The sequence below is a fragment of the Muscardinus avellanarius genome (genome assembly GCF_963383645.1).
Source record: "Muscardinus avellanarius genome assembly, chromosome: 15".
Taxonomy (NCBI): Eukaryota; Metazoa; Chordata; class Mammalia; order Rodentia; family Gliridae; genus Muscardinus; species Muscardinus avellanarius.
Genome location: NC_137801.1, coordinates 19,749,878 through 19,768,667, shown reverse-complemented (window position 1 = coordinate 19,768,667; position 18,790 = coordinate 19,749,878). Strand labels below are relative to the sequence as shown.

The 18,790-nt window shown below is 54.3% G+C and overlaps 1 protein-coding gene across 3 annotated transcripts in view; it reads left to right on the top strand.

Moving 5' to 3' along the window:
• Positions 1 to 17,915, top strand: part of DNMT3A (DNA methyltransferase 3 alpha) — a gene marked incomplete at both ends in the record, with an annotated part of 84,480 nt that extends 66,565 nt beyond the window's left edge. For 2 of the 3 annotated variants that reach the window (XM_080712072.1, XM_080712071.1), the window contains 17 exons: positions 5,241 to 5,456; positions 5,701 to 5,859; positions 6,205 to 6,312; positions 6,483 to 6,639; positions 6,882 to 7,031; positions 7,135 to 7,179; positions 8,617 to 8,696; positions 9,191 to 9,303; positions 9,373 to 9,556; positions 9,701 to 9,785; positions 11,299 to 11,444; positions 11,927 to 12,017; positions 12,150 to 12,298; positions 13,248 to 13,333; positions 15,477 to 15,546; positions 16,187 to 16,305; positions 17,774 to 17,915. In XM_080712072.1, the coding sequence (XP_080568198.1) occupies positions 5,241 to 5,456; positions 5,701 to 5,859; positions 6,205 to 6,312; positions 6,483 to 6,639; positions 6,882 to 7,031; positions 7,135 to 7,179; positions 8,617 to 8,696; positions 9,191 to 9,303; positions 9,373 to 9,556; positions 9,701 to 9,785; positions 11,299 to 11,444; positions 11,927 to 12,017; positions 12,150 to 12,298; positions 13,248 to 13,333; positions 15,477 to 15,546; positions 16,187 to 16,305; positions 17,774 to 17,915 (2,100 nt within the window). Of the gene's footprint in view, positions 1 to 4,424; positions 4,475 to 5,240; positions 5,457 to 5,700; positions 5,860 to 6,204; positions 6,313 to 6,482; positions 6,640 to 6,881; positions 7,032 to 7,134; positions 7,180 to 8,616; positions 8,697 to 9,190; positions 9,304 to 9,372; positions 9,557 to 9,700; positions 9,786 to 11,298; positions 11,445 to 11,926; positions 12,018 to 12,149; positions 12,299 to 13,247; positions 13,334 to 15,476; positions 15,547 to 16,186; positions 16,306 to 17,773 lie in introns of those variants that run through there. The other variant, XM_080712073.1, reaches the window with a different exon arrangement.
• Positions 17,916 to 18,790: the final 875 nt, after the last annotated feature.

The following is an 18,790-nucleotide window of genomic DNA, read 5'->3' as shown; positions in this document are numbered from 1 at the left end:
CCGCCGCCGGAGGGGCGCGGGCGGGGCTCGGCCGGGGCGGGGCCCTGGGAACCGGCGCGGGCCGGCCTCGCCCCCCGGCCCCCGCGCCCCTCGGACCCCCGAGAGGGGCTGGCCCACCGCCAGCGTCGGAGGCCGGCCCCCTCCCCCGGCCCGCGCGCAGCCAACCAGGCACTCCAGCGGGGCCCACGTGACCTGGAGTTCTAGACAAAGAAAATGTTCCCTCCCTCCCCCCCAGCACCCCCTCCCCCTCTCTCTGGCCCCCTCCGCCCCCCGCCCCATCGCCCCCTTCCCCTCCCCCCAGACGGGCAGCTATAACAGAGCTTCAGGGCCGGGGCTCACACCTGAGCTGGACCGCAGAGGGCTGCACCTGGCCTTATGGGTAGGTCCCTGGACAGAGCCCTGGGGGGCCGCGGGGGCGGGGAGGCGGCCGGGCGGGTGGGAGGGTCCCCGCTGCCCTCTGTGGAGAGTCAAGTCTGCCCCCCCGGCCCGCAGCAGCCCCGGCGGCCCCGGGCGCCTGAGTTGTGCAGATGCTGAGTCCCGTCCCGCCCACTCCTGCGCACGAGCTGCGAGGTCCCGCTCCTCACCGGGTCCGGGGCACCAGGGCTCGGGGGCCGAAAGAGCGGCCCGGCAGTGGTAACTGCAGGCTGGGGAGCAGGCGGCCCGGCCGAGGCAGCTGTTGGCCAGGAGTTGGGCTGGAAGCAGCCTGGACCCTTCTGTTGGTAGACGGTGCCTGGCAGTTCCCTGTTGACCTCTGTGCTGGCCTGGAGCGTGGTCCTCAGCCCTGCCAGTTTTGCGGCCGCCGAGAGGGGCTGCTTCCTCCTCTTGGAGTTCCCGGATCCCCTGGGCAGGCAGCCAGGAAGAAGTGGTGGGGGTGGGAGGGCGCAGGGCGACCCTGACAGGGGGGCCTGAGACACCAGGATAGGCCAAGGCCTCGTGGGCTTGGAGTGGTGGCGCTCAGACCTCTGACCTTTGGAATGGAGTTGCAGGGGGAGGCGCAGGCGGGACAGCTGCCCCAGGAGATGGAGCTGGACCGAGCCTGGCGTTGTGGAGTCACCAGTGGCTGTCCCAGGCAGGAGGAACTCCAAGCCAAGTGCTTCCTTGGGCCAGCGCTAGTGGGGGATGGTGGCGTGGCCCTCTTGGACCCTGCCGGCAACCTCTGTCCCTCTAGGGGAGAAGAGCCACCAGCCCCAAGTGGACAGCTTCAACTTAACCCTTTCTTGTCCTATTGTTTGCCTGGGGCGAAGGTAGGGTGCTGAAGGAGGGACGGATGCGCTCTCCCGCCGGGCTATTCTAATGAGGCCCCTCCCCCACGGCCCCACTCAGCCCCCTTTCCTCTTCCCTCTGGCCCCCCGCTGCTAGCCCCCTCCTCCACCCAGGGCTGGTGGAGGCCCCTTCCTCTGCCGGCCAGCCGTCAGGGCGCGTGCTCTCCTGCTCTGCTCAGAGTGGGCCGTGCCTGGCAAACAGCTATCAGCCGCCGCATCTGACAAGCTGGGGGAAGTTGCGGGGGAAGAATTTTCAGGAGCTGCTGTGGAGGGGTGAGGGGGGAGACAAAGGGGCTGTGGGGGAGGAAGGAGGGTGGGGCAGGCACGACTCCCTTCTACACGGGACCCCTGGGCCGTGCCCACCGCCTGCTGCTGGGTGTTGAAGTGCTGGCGAGCCCTTCCTCGCCCGCCCTCTGCCACCTGCGCGGGCAGGGCCTTGTCAGGGCTGCACATGGGTTCGGGGAGGCAGCCAAAGAACCAGTCTCCTGGGGCAGTCATTCCTGCGGAGGTGGGGGGGCCCTGAGGAGGGAGCAGGCAGCTGGGCAGGGGCTTCCGACTGGGCTCCTCTGGGAAGTAGCTTCAGAACGGAAGCCCTCCCCTAGAGGCCTCACCTTGGGGCACCTTCCTGGGGGAGGTAGCTAAGTTGATGAAGGAATGGGAAGGCCCAGCCCTGCCCAGGTGAGGGTGGAGCCCGAGAGGTTGAGCCTCAGTTACCCGCCCTGCTTCTCCAGCTGTTTGGCTAAGGGCAAAGGATGCCTTTACTCCTTCTAGAACTGGTTGAGTGAGAGCAAGAACTAGGACCAGTGTCCTCCACGCTTTAGGAATCTGCCACAAGAAGTAGATTTTGGTTGGGCGAGGGCAAAGACTTGGAGGTAGAGTGGACCGAAGCGAGTCTCCGTGAGTGCGTTGGATCACGGATTTATTTTACTTTTTGTGGTACTGGAGGACGAACCCAGGGGCATTTTACCTCTCCAGCCCTATTTTTATTCTTTATTTTGAACAGAGGGCCTCACTAAGTAGCTGGTCCTCCTGTCTCAGCCTCCCAAATTCTGAGATTACAATCATGCGCCACCACGCCCTGCTTGGACCATTGATCTTAAAGGAGCTCTTAATCTTTCTTTTGTGTGTGTGGGGAGGGAGGCTGGAGATTGAACTCAGGGACATTTTACCTGGAGCTACACCACCAGATGGATTTTATTTATTTATTTATTTTGGGTGGTACTGGGGGTGGAACACAGGGGCTTTCTACCTCCAGACTATACTCCCAGACCTATTTTATATTTTATTTGGAAACAGGGTCTCACTAAGTTGCTGAGAGCCTCACCAATAGCTGAGGCTGGCTTCGAACCTGTGCGATCCTTCTGTCTCTGCCTCCCAAGTGTGGGGATTACAAGCGTGCATCGCCATGCCCAGACTTTATTTTTTATTTTGAAACAGGGTCTCACTAAGGTGTGGAGGACCTCACTAAATTGCTGAAGCTGGTTACAAACCTGCAATCCTCCCACCTGAGCCTCTCAAGTATTGGGATTACAGGCGCGTGCCACTGTGCCTGGCTTAGAGCTCTTTATTTATTATTATTTTTTGGGGGGTGGTACTGGGGTTGGAGCCCAGAGGCTTTCTACTTCTGGGCTACACTCCCAGACCTATTTTATATTTTTTGGAAACAGCGTCTCACTAAGTTGCTGAGAGCCTCACTAAGTAGCTGAGGCTGGCTTCGAACCTGCGCGATCCTCCTGTCTCAGCCTCCCAAGTGCTGGGATTACAAGCGTGCACCACCATGCCCAGCTATTCTTTTTTGAAACAGTCTCACTGAGTTGCAGAGGGCCTCACTAAATTGCCGAGGCTGGCTGGGAACCTGTGATCTCCCGAGTACTCAGATTACAAGGGTGCACCACCACACCGGGCTCAAACTTCCATTCTTAAAAACCATGTTGGTGCATGGGGCCTTCCCTATAACTAGCATATCTCCTTCAGATAAGACTTTCCTCTCCCAATTTCAAGGTCATCCTTTAAAAGCCAAGAGCTTGCTGTTGTGCACACTTGTAATCCCAGCACTTGGGAGGCTGAGACAGGAGGATCACACAGGTTCGAAGCCAGCCTCAGCTACTTACTTAGAGCTCTTTCTTATACCCCACAATGCTTTCTTATCACTTTGATTTTGTGTGTGTGCGTGTATGGTACTGGGGATGGAACCCAGGGGGCTTCTACCTGTGAGGTAAACCCTCAGCCTTAATTTTTTTTTTTTTTTTTTTTGGTGGTACTAGGGGTGGAACCCAGAGGCTTTCTACCTCTGGGCTATACTCCCAGACCTTTTTTTTTTATATTTTATTTGGAAACAGGGTCTCACTAAGTTGCTGAGAGCCTCACTAAGTAGCTGAGGCTGGCTTCGAACCTGTGTGATCCTCCTGTCTCAGCCTCCCAAGTACTGAGATTACAAGCATGTACCACCAAGCCCAGATTGTTGGTTTTTGTTTGTTTGTTTGTTTGTTTTTGGTGGTACTGGGGTTCCTGGAAGCCCTTCTACCTCCGGGCTACACTCCCAGACCTATTTTCTATTTTTGAAACCGGGTCTCTTACGCCAGCGCGGCTGGCTTCGAACCTGCGCCATCCTCCTGTCTCCGCCTCCTAAGCGCGGAGGAGATTACAAGCGTGCACCACCACGCCCGGCATTGGTTTTTGTTTTTTAATTTATTTTTTTTATTTTGTGTTACTGGAGAATGAACCCAGGGACATTCTACCTCTGAGCTACTCCAGAGGGTCTCTCAGTAAGTCACTGAGAGCCTAGCTTGGAGGCTGAGGTTGGCTACAAACCTGGAATGCTCCTGTCTCAGCCTCCCAAGTACTGGGATTACAAGTGTGCGCCATCATGCGCTGCTAATGTTGTTAACTCTGAGGACGGGTTTATGTTCAGGCTCACGGAGAAAGCTGTATGTTAAAAGGCATATTGAAAAAGGAACGGGAAGGGGCTGGTGGTATAAGTCAGTGGTTTAGTCCCCCCAGCACTGGAAGGAAAAAGAAAGCGGGATTTCCCCCTCTGAATCTGGTGTGTTGGAAGAGGGTGTAGAGCTTCGAGGTCCTGTGCTAGTTTCAGGAGCGGGGGTGAGATTATTTTGAATGGTTCTCAGGACTAAGTATCAAGGATTTCATTCTCCTTTAGGGATCCCGGAGCAGGTTTTGAGAAGGAATGGGCGTGTGGACCGTAGCATGATACGGTGAATGGATGGAGGCTGTTCAGTGGGAGAATAACTGGGGTCTGGATTCTTAATTTATTGGTGGGATGGTAGAGTGCCAAACCTGTGTGCGCGGCAGAAAGTTGAGTGAATAAGCGTATGGGTGGGTCTGAAAGGCGCACACACAAGGTGGCGTACGGTACGCCGGCTTAACACGGAAGAACTCTTGAGGGAGTCTGGAGTCTGGAGTACGGGAGCAGGCAAGCTGCTGAAGAGCTTTGTGTAGTGGTGGAGCAGATGCGGGAGGAGATAATGCTAAGTTATCAGTAGGAGAAAATAAAGAAATCATCAGTAGACGTCAGGACTAGAATTGTAGCTTAGAAACTAGGAAGAGAAGGACTTGGTTGTCCATGGAAGTTGTGGAGAAGCAGCTGAGAGCTTCCCTTTTTGGTTGGGAGGGAAGAGAGAGGCTGGCCATGTCTGTGCTTGAACAGTGGTGCATAATTAATACTGGAGTGGGGTTATCCTCCCCAGATCCGAGGGTGGGCAACTGGTCTGACCTGGATGAGGATGAGGAGGCCCGGGAGGGAGGTCTCCTAAGGGACGGGAAAGGAGGCAGGAATGGAGTTGTTTGACCTCTTCTCTCAACCTCAGCTGTTTCCATTTTCACGGCAAGCCAGTTGGGTTGATGAGGGAGGAGCTACCTCCCGTACTGGCTCCAGACCACAGATGGGTGGAGAAAAGCCCCCAGTCTCATCTGGCTGGGGTTCCCGCAGGGGTCAAGGCGACTTCCTCCCTGTTTCCCCAGGCTGAGAAGAAGGCCAAGGTCATCGCAGTCATGAACGCCGTAGAGGAAAACCAGGGGTCCGGGGAGGCTCAGAAGGTGGAGGAGGCCAGCCCCCCCGCTGTGCAGCAGCCCACCGACCCTGCATCCCCCACCGTGGCCACCACCCCTGAGCCTGTGGGGGCCGAGGCCGGAGATAAGAATGCCACCAAGGCGGCCGACGACGAGCCCGAGTACGAGGTGAGCTTGCCAGCTTCGCCTGCAGCCCTGCCCAGCTCTTTGTTGGGGCTTCGCCTGCAGCTCCCCCGGCCCGCTCCCCCTGACCCAGGCCTCCTCACCCCCACCGCGCTGTTTCCCACCATCCCATGCAGCTCTCCCGTAGCTGACCTGCCCCCTGATGCCCAGAGCTGGGGTTGCCATGGGGGTTCAGGGTGGCAGGGCTTTGTGACCGCCACGTAATGATTTCCGCTCCTTGGGGCTCCAGGACGGCCGGGGCTTTGGCATTGGGGAGCTGGTGTGGGGGAAACTGCGGGGCTTCTCCTGGTGGCCAGGCCGCATCGTGTCTTGGTGGATGACGGGCCGGAGCCGAGCAGCCGAAGGCACCCGCTGGGTCATGTGGTTCGGGGACGGCAAGTTCTCTGTGGTGAGTGTTGGGGTTCACCCGGGGGCGGGGCAGGAATCTTGGTCCCGGGATCTGTGGCTTTAGCCCAGCCAATGTGTCTAGAACCGGGTGGTAGGAATGGGCTCACCTGCATGTGATTAATGAAAGAAGCCTTAGAGGTAATGAGTGTACCCTGTTGTACATGGGTGGGAGCTGCCGGGAGCCCTTCTCTGGATTCCTTCCCCCTGTCCCCTGCCGTCCATTCTTCGGGGTCTGGGCCCTTCCTTTGCCTGCTCAAAGAGCCCTGATGGACCATTAGTGCTCCTGATCCTGGTTGGGGGCTGAGCCCTGGGCTGGCGGGGCCTGAGCACCGCTCCTCCCCCCCAGGTGTGTGTGGAGAAGCTGATGCCCCTGAGCTCCTTCTGCAGTGCGTTCCACCAGGCCACCTACAATAAGCAGCCCATGTACCGCAAGGCCATCTATGAAGTGCTGCAGGTGAGTGGGCGCTTAGCCAGCGAGGCCACCGGGGGCCTGGACGCTGCCACCTGGTCGGGGGTGGCCCCAGGCCCCTGGGCTCGTCCCCACTGCAGATACTCTTCCTGCCCCAGCCCTGGCCCCCTGGGCTGCTCTGGCCTGTCCTGACCCCTGCTCCCGTGTTCCTCCAGGTGGCCAGCAGCCGCGCGGGGAAGCTGTTCCCGGCCTGCCACGACAGTGACGAGAGCGATACTGCAAAGGCTGTGGAGGTGCAGAACAAGCAGATGATTGAGTGGGCCCTGGGGGGCTTCCAGCCCTCAGGCCCCAAAGGCCTGGAGCCACCTGAGGGTAAGTGCGGATGCCAGGCCGGCCTCCTGGGACCCCTGCCAGCAGGCAGATCCCCAAGGTCCCAGAAGGGCCGGGTGTGTGGCCACTGCCTCCCTTCTCCCCCTGGGGTCAGGGGGTACCTCTCTATAACTCCAGAATCACCTCTTGGCTTGCCTGACCCAAGAGGAGGGAGGTGCGAGCCAGTCGGGGAGCGGGCTGGGCTTGGGCACCAGCCTCTGACCCGGCCGCCTGCCTTCTGACAGAGGAGAAGAACCCCTACAAGGAAGTGTACACGGACATGTGGGTCGAGCCCGAGGCAGCGGCCTACGCGCCACCCCCACCAGCCAAAAAGCCACGGAAGAGCGCAACTGAGAAGCCCAAGGTCAAGGAGATCATTGACGAGCGCACGAGAGGTGGGTGGCCTGGCGAGAGGTGGGTGGCCTGGCGGGGAGGCTGGCCTCCGAGGGCTGCAGGGCAGGCAGCCCGAGCCTCCTGACCTGTCCTCCTCCTCCGTAGAGCGGCTGGTGTATGACGTGCGGCAGAAGTGCAGAAACATCGAGGGTGAGTGTAGCCTGGATGCCCTGCCTGCTCCGCATGGCCCTGGCTAGGTTCTCAGGAGGGCCAAGTACTGCGGGCCCATGGCTAGCAGGCTGCCGGCCCTGCTTCCCCCAGCCGCTCCCCGCACGCCCGCCGTCCTGCCCTGGTCTCCTGTCGGGCTTTGGGGGCTGAGCTTGGCTCTTCATTCTCTCTCACCTCTTCATCTCATCTTCTCCCTCTTGCCGTAGTGGGTGGTGATCTGATTGGGGCCTGGAAGGATCGGGGACAAGGCCAGGACTTGAGGGCTGCCCCGGGACCCAGGCCAGGGCCCTTGCTCTCCTTGAGCCTCAGTGCTGGATGGCAGCACTGCTGCTCTAAAGGACAACTGGGCCTGATCCCAGCACTTGGGAGGCTGAAGAAGCCTGGGCAACTTAGCAAGAACTCATCTTTTTATTTTATTTTATTTATTTATTTATTTATTTATTTATTTGCGGTACTGGGGATGGGACCTAGGGACATTCTACCTCCTAGCCTGATTTTTTTTTTTATTCTTTATTTTGAAACCGAGTCTCACTGAGTTGCAAAGAGCTTCACTAAGTAGCTGAACTCATCTTAAAATTAAAAAAAAAAGGTGTTGGGCTACTACCTTAGTGGTAAAAGCAACCCTCAGTTCAATCCCCAATAGTACCACACGCAGATAAAGACAAATGGGCATGCCTTCCTAGGCTTCTTTTATATATAATTTTTGTTCTGAGGAATCAATCCAGAGGCATTCTACCTCTGAGCTACACCCCCAGCCCAATTTTATATTTTCTTATTTGGAAACAGTCTCACTAGGTTGCCAAGAGCCTTGCCAAGTTGTTGAGGCTGGCTTTGAACCTACAATCTTCTGTCTTAGCCTCCCATCCATGTACAGCTATCTGTCCCAGTCTTTTTTTTTTTTTTTTTTGGGGGGGGTCTAACCCAGGGGCATTCAACCTCTGAGCTACACCCACTGCCCTATTTCTCCTGCCCCCCCCCCCTTGCGGGTCTGGGGATGGAACCCAGAGGCATTTGACCTCCGAGCTATACCCCCTGCCCAATTTTTTATTTTTTATTTTGAAACGGGGTCTCACTAAGTTGCAGAGGCTGTCCGCAAACCGCGATCCTCCGGTCTCAGCCTCCTGAATGCTGGGATTACAAGCATGCGCCACCATGCCTGGCTTATTTTTTATTATTATTATTCTTTATTTTGAAACAGATCTCACTAAGTAGCTGAGGCTGTCCGCGAACCGTGATCCTCTAGTCTCAGCCTCCCGAATGCTGGGATTACAAGTGTGTGCCACCACACCGGGCTCCCAGGCTTCTTTCTGAATGCTGTTTGGCTGCTCCCCCAATACTCCTTTTTGTGGACCACTGGGGCCGGGCTGGGGCCCTAGGGGCTCCAGCAATGATCCTCATAACACTCCTGCTGCTTTGCAGACATTTGCATCTCATGTGGGAGCCTCAACGTTACGCTGGAGCACCCTCTGTTCATCGGTGGAATGTGCCAGAACTGCAAGGTAGGTGATGCCACCCTCGTGACCTTGCCCTGCCTCGCTGGCTCTGAGGGGGCTGGCACCGGCAGGGAGGTGGCATACACACCTCCAGGTTACTTTGGAAGCGGAATGGGCCCTTGGATGCCAAGCTTTTGTTCTTGGTTATTCCTGAAAGATCTTCCCCGGCCTTGTTTTAGGCCGCAGATGGCGGGCGGCACAGGGCTCGCGGTGGCAGCCACTGCTGAGAGGTGGTAGGAAGCAGAGAAGCAGGGTTTGAGCAAGCCGATGAACCACGGATTGCGCACTTCCTTGGAGGCCCAAGTGGCCGCAGTTCCCTAGCCGGCCTGGCTCTGCAGGGTGTGCCCCCACCCCAGGACCGGGGTTTGTGCCTGAGCCTGGGTTGGCAGCGTCTCCAGGCAGGGTTGAGTCTAGGTGCCCAGAGATGGATTCCGAACCCACCTTCACCTGGACATGCTGGGCCCTGCCTGGTGGCTTCTGACCGCCACATTGCCTCCTAGAACTGCTTCCTGGAGTGCGCGTACCAGTACGACGATGACGGCTATCAGTCCTACTGCACCATCTGCTGCGGGGGGCGCGAGGTGCTCATGTGTGGGAACAACAACTGCTGCAGGTGAGGCTGGGGGCTGCCCGGCGCCCCTGCCCTGGGACCAGGGGCCCCGCTCACTGGGCCTTCTTGCAGGTGCTTTTGCGTGGAGTGCGTGGATCTCTTGGTGGGGCCGGGGGCTGCCCAGGCAGCCATTAAGGAAGACCCCTGGAACTGCTACATGTGCGGGCACAAGGGCACTTACGGGTTGCTGCGGCGGCGAGATGACTGGCCCTCGCGGCTCCAGATGTTCTTCGCCAATAACCACGACCAGGAATTTGTGAGTGCTGGGCCCAGGGCGTGGGGTGCTCTGGGAAGGCACATTGGTGGGGATGGTGCCGCGTGGCTCTGGAGGGCCCAAGCCTCGTGGTGCCCTGTGCCACGCTTCTGTGTGTTTACCTGACACACTCTGCTCCCTGCCCAGGACCCTCCGAAGGTCTACCCACCTGTCCCAGCCGAGAAGAGGAAGCCCATCCGGGTGCTGTCTCTCTTTGATGGAATTGCTACAGGTAAGAGAGGCACAGGTTCTAAGAGGTGCTGGCCTCCTGGTCCTTAGAGAAGGCGGATGTGTGTGTCTGGCCACTCAGGAGGCTGTGGCAGGAGGATCGCAAATATGATCCTCCTGGGCACTTAGCAAGATCCTGTCTCCAAATAACAAGTAGAAAAGGTTGAGCATGTACTACACGTGCTCAGTGGTAGAGATCCCTGGGTTCCATCCTCAGTGCTGCTTCCTGGTTTTTTTTATCCTTAAGAAGTCCACAGATGGGATTTGGTCAAAGATAAAAAATAACCTAAGTGAGCCGGGCATGGTGGCCCGTGCCCGTCCTCCCAGTACTTGGGAGGCAGAGACAGGAGGATTGTGCAGCTTTGAAGCCAGCCTTGGGTACTTGGGTTCTTAGAAACTTAATGAGACCGTATAAAATAGTTTGGGGTATAGCCCAGAGGTAGAAAGCTCCTGGGTTACATCCCTAGTACCCCCCCAACACACACACAAATAATAATAACCTAAGTGGTCAAGCGGCCTGTCTGGTGGACACCTTTAAGGAAGGGATCCCACAACAGAGGACAGTGCTCCTTGTTGGAGGTCAACCAAAGATTTTCACAGACTTGGTGACTAAAACATACCCACTTTGATTATAAACCAGATAGTCTAATCAGAGACTTGAAGTCGCCTATAATCCTTAATTAACATTTTGGGATATGTCTTTTAGATTTCTTTGTGTGCATGTCTATATAACTGTATGTCTATAGATAAAGTATAGTGTGTACTGTTGTATAACTTACCTTGTTATTATAAGTACTTTCGCATGTATTTGCATTCAATTTGTAAGTGCTAATCGATTCTGTTCTGTGAAGTATCATAATTTACTTAACTAACCCATCAGGTTATTTCCTGTCTTCATTCTAAGCAGTGCTGTGACAGCCAACCTAAGTACATCTTTATGTACTTAAACCACAATCTCCTTAGAGAAAGAACTCTTAGGAGTGATGGGGTCATTGTGAGGCACTTTTTTTGTTCACGGGACTCTTAATTCCTCCAAGAAGCCTTCCCGAGTGGTTGTGCTTAGATATATATACACACAGATACACACACACACCCAAGAAGCCTTCCCGAGTGGTTGTACTTAGATATATATATACACACAGATACTCACACACACACACACCCAGGAAGCCTTCCTGAGTGGTTGTACTTAGGGATGCACACACACACCCAGGAAGCCTTCCCGAGTGGTTGTACTTAGGGATGCACACACACACCCAGGAAGCCTTCCCGAGTGGTTGTACTTAGGGATTCACACACACACCCAGGAAGCCTTCCCGAGTGGTTGTACTTAGGGATGCACACACACACCCAGGAAGCCTTCCCGAGTGGTCGTACTTAGGGACGCACACACACACCCCTCTCGCTGCCTCATGTCCTAAGAATGGAATTACTGGGCCGGAGGGCATTACCGTGCCAGAGGTGCGGCCGGGTGCTGGAGCAGGCCGCTGAGTGACAGCCTCTGCTGTCCGGTGCAGGGCTCCTGGTGCTGAAGGACTTGGGCATCCAGGTGGACCGTTACATCGCCTCGGAGGTGTGTGAGGACTCCATCACCGTGGGCATGGTGCGGCACCAGGGGAAGATCATGTACGTCGGGGACGTCCGCAGCGTCACTCAGAAGCATGTATGTCTGTGCAGCGGGCACATCCCGCCTCCTTCCCCTCCCCCTCGGCTCTGGAGGGGTCCCCTTTTTCCTTTTCTCCCTTTTCCCCAGCCCCACTTCCTCCTTATCTTCCATTTTTCTTTGGCTCGTAAAGGATGTGGGCAGATTAGAAATGGGGTTTTGAGCTGGGTGCAGTGGCAGGTGCCTGGGAAGGCCGAGATAGGAGGATGAGATAGGAGGATCGCAGGTCTGAGGCCAGCCTCAGCGACTTGGGCCCATTATAACTTAGTGAGACCTTGTTTGAAGATAACAGAAAAAGTGTTGAGTGCCGCCAGGGGCACGCCCCACCTGAGCTGCTTTTCTTGCTCAGTGCACCTTGGTTCCCTGCTGCCCTCAAGGGATGGTTCATTCTGTTCAGAAGCTGAACCTGTGGCTTTGCTGGTCACAGATGGGCCGTTTATGTCCCTGGATAACAGGCCTTCACATTACTTTTCTCCTCCCAGATCCAGGAGTGGGGCCCGTTTGACCTGGTGATCGGGGGCAGTCCCTGCAACGACCTCTCCATTGTCAACCCTGCCCGCAAGGGACTCTACGGTAGGCGCCCTCCTTGGGTATTTCTGCCCTGGACGGCTCTTTTCCACAGCCCTGCCCTTCCTCCCCTCCCATGGCCCAGCCTCACCACTGGTGCGGACGGCCCTGGCTGATGACTTTCTCTTCTGACCTCAGAGGGCACTGGCCGACTCTTTTTTGAGTTCTACCGCCTCCTGCATGATGCGCGGCCCAAGGAGGGAGATGACCGCCCTTTCTTCTGGCTCTTTGAGAATGTGGTGGCGATGGGCGTTAGTGACAAGAGGGACATCTCACGATTTCTCGAGGTATAGCCAGCAACCTTGGTTTGGCCAGCTCACTCATGGCTTCTGCCTGGGGCTGCTGCTTCTCGCCCCTCCCTGCCTCATGTGCACCGTGGAGCTGGGGACTGGTGGCTTCTGCTTCGAAGGGGCGTGCTCGGGAAGCTCTGGGCTTCCCAATAGAGAGGGAGGAAGTGGTGCCCGTGTCCTCCCCCAAGGACAGTGCTTTATTGTGAGGTTCCTGGGGTCAAGGGTTCTATGGGATGTTACTCCTAGGGGCTCTTTGAAATGCCAAATACAGTTTTTCCCAGAATGACCCACTTTGCTTCCCGGGACCATGTTGGATGTTTCATGGTGCCCCAGAAGAAAACATGGGCCTGTCTCAGTTTTTATTTTCCATGAATCCAATTCTGCCAGAGGTGTTCTTGGTGGGCCACTGGGGAACTCGAGTCCATCCCCCCCAGTAATACTACCTTGGGGTCAGTAATGCCTCAAACTGGTATTTAGTAGACTGTGAGTGGGTGCTTCCTTGATTTATGATCTGGAAGCTTGGTGAACTCACCAGTACCTGCTGTCTTAAGCCCCTGGGTATTTGGAGGTACCTTGGCCAAGATGGTAGCCATCAGCTAAGGTGGCTCTTTGCATTAGTCTGGAATCCCTTTCCTCAGTCATGCTGTCCTTGTTTTAGGTACTAAGTAACCAACCTGTAACTAGTAGACTGTCTATTGGGTACCTAGTACACCAGGTTTACCTAGTAAACAGTGCAGGTAGATGATAGTTCCCACCTTTACAGAAAATGTTCAGGCAGATGGTGGCCTGGAATGGTCCAGCGGGAGCACGTGCCTAGGTGTAATTCCGGTCCTTTTAGGGGCTTGAGGCTATTCCAGTGTGTGGCTTTCTGAGAGACCAGCAGAGATCCCAGCACTGTTTGATATTCCTCCTTTGCTCATCTTTAAATTGTCTCTCCTTTTTATAGTCCAACCCTGTGATGATTGATGCCAAAGAAGTGTCAGCCGCACACAGGGCCCGCTACTTCTGGGGTAACCTTCCCGGGATGAACAGGTTGGTGAGCACTTCTGGGCCCTGGGGCCATGGGTGGTTTCTGCAAGCGAGATGGTCCAAAGAGGGGGACACGAGGCCTTCACGGCTGGCCTCCTGTTGAATGCCAGCTGCTGTGCCATGTTCATTATTTCCTGAGAGAAAAGGAAAGTCCAGATATTTAAAAAAATAGCTTCAAAAAAGCAGCAACTGGTGGTCTTAAATTGGACCCCCACTTTTTTTTTTTTTTGCAGTACTGAGGATGAAACCTGAGCTACACCCTCAGCCCTATTTTTTATTCCTTATTTTGAAACTGAGTCTCACTGAGTTGAAAAGGGCCTCAATAAGTACTTGAGGCTGTCCACAAATTGCAATCCTCCTGTCTCAGCCTCCCAAATGCTGGGATTACAAGTGTGCACCCCCACACCCGGCTCCAGTCCTGTTTTTAAGTTTATTTTGAAAGTCTCACTAAGTTGTGGGGTATAAGCAGCTGAAGCTGGCTTCGAATCTGTGATCCCCCTGTGTCGCTGCCCAGGGGCTGGGATTACAAGCTTGCGCCACCACACCTGGCTTAAAGTGCATTCTTATAACTTATTGAGACCCTGTTTCAAACTACAGAATAAAATAGGATTTGGAGTGTGTAGGTCAGAAGTAGAATGCCTCTGGGTTCAATCCCCAGTACCACACCAGGCGTGGTAGTGGACACTTGTAATACCTGCGCTTAGGAGGCGGAGACAGGAGGATCGCGCAGGTTTGAAGCCAGCTGCTCTGGCTTAAGAGACCCTGTTTCAAAATAAAAATATCAAATAGGTCTGGGAGTGTAGCCCGGAGGTAGAAGGGCTTCCAGGAACCCCAGTACCACCCAAAAAAAAAAAATCCCCAGTACCAAGAAAATGTATTTTTATATAAAAAGAGTCCTGTGCTTGGCTTAGTGGTATATACCAGGCACACAGGAGGCTGAGGCAGGAAAATTGTAAATTCAAGACCAGCCTGAGCAGTTTAGCTAGGCCTGTCTCAAAGGGCTGGGGATGTAGCTCAGAGGTAGTTTCCCTGGATTCATCCCTAGAATCACTTTTTTTTTTTTTTTTTTGCAGTACTGGGGGCGGAGCCCAGGGGCATTCTACCTCCCAAGCTACACCCCAGCCCTGTTTTTTATTCTTTATTTTGAAACAGGGTCTCATTGAGTTGCAAAGGGCCTCACTAAGTATCTGAGGCTGCCCGTGAATCTCGATCCTCCTGTCTCAGCCTCCTGAATGCTGGGATTACAAGTGTGCGCCACCGCGCCCGGCTCCCAGTACCACAATTTTTTTTTAAAGTCCTGAGCAGTGGGATTGTAGTTGGCTCACCTGAGGTACCGTGTCCAGAGCCAGCTGTCCCCTGGGTTCTCCTGGGACCAAGCCATGGAGGAGGGGGTGGGAAGGGAGTAGCACCCACAGCCAGCACTGCCCACCCCGCAGAAGGGTCTGAAGCAACACCATCTAAAAATGTGAGGGTTCTGCTTTTCATACTGTGGGCAGCTCCCGGTTTTTATCGGAAGAACTCTGTGCATTTAGATCACCCAATGGGAGAAAGCGTCATTCCTGCATCATATGCATTGGTACTTAAGCATCACGTTATAGGAAGGCCTTGGAGGAGTGGGGTCGTGTGTGTGTGTGTGTGTGTGTGTGTGTGTGTGTGTGTGTGTGTGTGTTGCTAGGGATTGAACCCAGGGCATTCTAGTTCAAGCTACACCCCCAGCCCCATTTTGTTTTCATTTCCTTTTGTAGCACTGGGTATTGAGCCCAGGGACATTCTGCTCTGAGCTACATGCCCAGCCTCTCCTCCTATCTCAGCCTCCCATGCCTCACCATGCCTAGCAGAGCTTAGGTGTTTTAACTAGTACATCTAAGGTGCACGGTTATTGGACCCTGTTTCAAAGTAAATAAAATTGGGCGAGAGTATAGCTCAAGGAAGAATGAGGTTCAGGTGATTGGTGCCCATTGATGGCCTCTATTTGCTTGCTGTGTTTGGGGATTTTGAAGAAGCTTACAATCTGCATGTGATTAGGGCCTTTTCCCTTCCCTTGAGTGTCAGGTGGCTGTAGATGGGGTCAGCACACTTGGGGGGTGGGGGCCTTCCTGCCCCTGCCGGTCTCCACTCCAAGTTTACTGTCTCCTCTCCCTCCTAGGCCATTGGCATCCACTGTGAATGACAAGCTGGAGCTACAGGAGTGCCTGGAGCACGGCAGAATAGCCAAGGTCAGCCCCTCTCCCGGGCAGAGGGCAGGGCATCCTGCCTATGCCTGCAGCTTCAGGGCTTTGAGTGCAGCCCTGTGGAGAATGCAGCTGAGAGGATGGTGCAGGGTTGTGTAGCCAGCCAAGGGGCGGCCGGAGCTCCTGGCCTTTAGTCTTCCTCTCCTAGTGAGTACTGTCCACCTTCCCCCAGGAGCTTCTTTTCCAAGAATCTGGGATCTGCTCTATGGCATTAAAGTTTTTGGCTGAACCTGTTGCAAGAACCTTTAGAGCAGAGAGATGTCTGCTGTGATGTGGATTTCCCCCTGGAGAAATCTCCCCGTGTGACTGCATGGGCGTTAGGTCCCAGGTCAGCTTCTAGCATGTGGGACTGCTGATACCCAGCGCCCTACCCTGGGTCACTTGACCCCCTTTTGTCCATGAAATATAGTGGCCAGAGCTGCTGCCTCTCAAGCCTGACTAGCTAGATTGGACCAAGGATGGCCAGGAGCTTCCGGATGGGAAGTGAAGCAGGCACGTGGAGGCTCGTGACTCATGATGTCCCGGGCCGCCCGGAGCCAGCCACATCCCAGCCCTGGATGGAGTGGCCCGTGCTTGCTTGACAAGTGGATGGGTGGTTATTCCGCCTTTTCTCTTTATCTTCTAGTTCAGCAAAGTGAGGACCATTACTACTAGGTCGAACTCCATAAAGCAGGGCAAAGACCAGCATTTCCCCGTCTTCATGAATGAGAAAGAGGACATCCTCTGGTGCACTGAGATGGAAAGGTATGGGCAGCCGTGCGGGCTTCCTGGGTGCGGCGCTTGAGAAGTTCTCTGCCTTTCTAGCAAGACTAGTGTTTCCCAGGAAACAAATCCATGTGAGAGTGTTATACCAAGTATTTCTCAACATGGCAGGCCCTGGGAAGGGCTCTTGGCTGGTCAGGCCCCTGCACGTTTTATGGCGGTCCCAAGTCAAAAGAGGTCTAGGAATCCGTTCCGAACACCTGGGCTCTAAGAACTTGCTGAACCCCCGGGGATGCTGTGTACAGCTCTGGGGTTCTTGAACCCCAGGGATTACAAGCATGCGCCACCATGCCCAGCGAGATTCGAGATCCATACCAGTGCTGGAGCAGCACGGGACAGGGTGCACACACAGCCTCCACACCAAACTGGAGTCAAGGGGCTGGATCAGCTCCTCATCTTCTGGGTATAACTGGGATTTAGTCAAACACAGAGACTATTTACATCGACAACAGCAAAGCCATGGGTCCTTGAACTTGGGAAGTGAGGCAGTGGCTCTTCCACGTGGGCACTCCTCCTCTCGCGAGATTCGAGATTTTTTTTTTTTTTTTTTTGGTGGTACTGGGGTTCCTGGAAGCCCTTCTACCTCCGGGCTACACTCCCAGACCTATTTTATATTTTATTTGGAAATAGGGTCTCTTAAGCCAGCATGGCTGGCTTCGAACCTACACGATCCTCCTGTCTCTGCCTCCCAAGCGCGGGATTACAAGCGTGCGCCACCACGCCCGGCGAGATTCGAGATTTAAGCTGTTTCTCGTATGCATCTAGATCTCACTTGCTGAGGAATTATGCAATGCATTTTGGAGGTGTATTTATTTTATTTTTTTGGTATTGGAGATTGGATTCCAGGGGCTTTCTACCTCCAAGCTACACTTCTAAGCCCAGTTTTCTTACTTGGATACAAGGTCTTACTAAGTTTTGGGAAGGGCCTCACTCACAAAGGTGCCAGGGCTGGCTTTGAACCTGCAGTCCTCCTCTCTCAGCCTCCTAAGTACTGGGATTACAAGCATGCATCACCATGCCCAGCTGGAGGATTTTTTTTGATGTGTTTTATTTTTTGTTTTTGTTGTTGTATGTGTGTGTGGTGGGGGTGCTGGGGATAAAACCCAGGGACATTCTACCTCCAACCTACACCCCCAGCCCAATTTTCTATTTATTTTGAAACAGGGTTTCACTGAATTGCAAAGGGCCTAAGTAGCCGAGGCTGGCGGGGAACCTGTGATCCTCCCGTTGCAGCCTCTCAAGCACTGGGATTACAAACTGGAGGTGTTGTTTGGAAACACTGCCACCTTGAAACCCGGATGCTTGGCGCACAGTCGGTGATCAGTCTGGGTGCTGAGCTGGGTGCGGGCTCAGCGGGGCAGGCAGGCGGACGGACGGCCTGCTCTGGTGTGTGGCAAGCTGGCCCTGGGTGGCGCGTGCTCACCTGCCCTTCCTGCCTCTTCTCCCCCAGGGTTTTTGGCTTCCCCGTCCACTATACCGACGTCTCCAACATGAGCCGCTTGGCGAGGCAGAGGCTGCTGGGCCGGTCGTGGAGCGTGCCAGTCATCCGCCACCTCTTCGCTCCGCTGAAGGAGTATTTTGCTTGTGTGTAAGGGACACGGGGAAACTGAGGTAGCAACACAAAGTTAAACAAACAAACAAAAAACACAAAACACAACAAAACACCAAGAACGTGAGGACGGAGAGAAGTATCAGCACCCGGAAGAGAAAAAGGAATTTAAAAAGCAAAACCACAGAGGCGGAAATACCGAGGGCTTTGCCTTGCGAAAGGGGTGGACATCATCTCCTGATTTTTCAATGTTAATCTTCAGTCCTATTTCAAAACAAAACAAAAATACCAAGTCCTTTTCCCCCGCCCCTCTTTTTTTTTTTTTTTGGGTCAAACCTTTTCTTTTCTACTCTTTCCAGAGGGGTTTTCTGTTTGTTTGGGTTTTTGTTTCTTGCTGTGACTGAAACAAGAGGGTTATTGCAGCAAAAATCAATACAAAAAAAAAAAAAGTAACCATACTTTGCAGAGGAAAGGCGGGAGAGAGGAAAAAAGGAAATTCTATAGAAATCTATATATTGGGTATTTTTTTTTACTCTATATCTTTTCTGTTGTTGTCTCTAGCCTGATCAGATAGGAGCACAAGTGGCGACAGAAAGGACACGCTCAGGTGGCAGATTCCCTCCCAGCCCCTGAGCCGTCTTACCAGCACCATTCCTGGTCATGCGAAACAGAACCCAACTAGCAGCAGGGAGACAGAACACCACACAGACACTTTTCTACAGTATTTCAGGTGCCTACACACAGGAAACCTTGAAGAAAACCAGTTTCTAGAAGCCGCTGTTACCTCCTGTTTACAGTTTATATATATATGATAGATATGCGATATATATATAAAAGGTACTGTTAACTACTGTACAACCCGATTCATAATGGTGCTTTAAAACAGCGAGATGAGTAAAAACATCAGCTTCCGCCTTC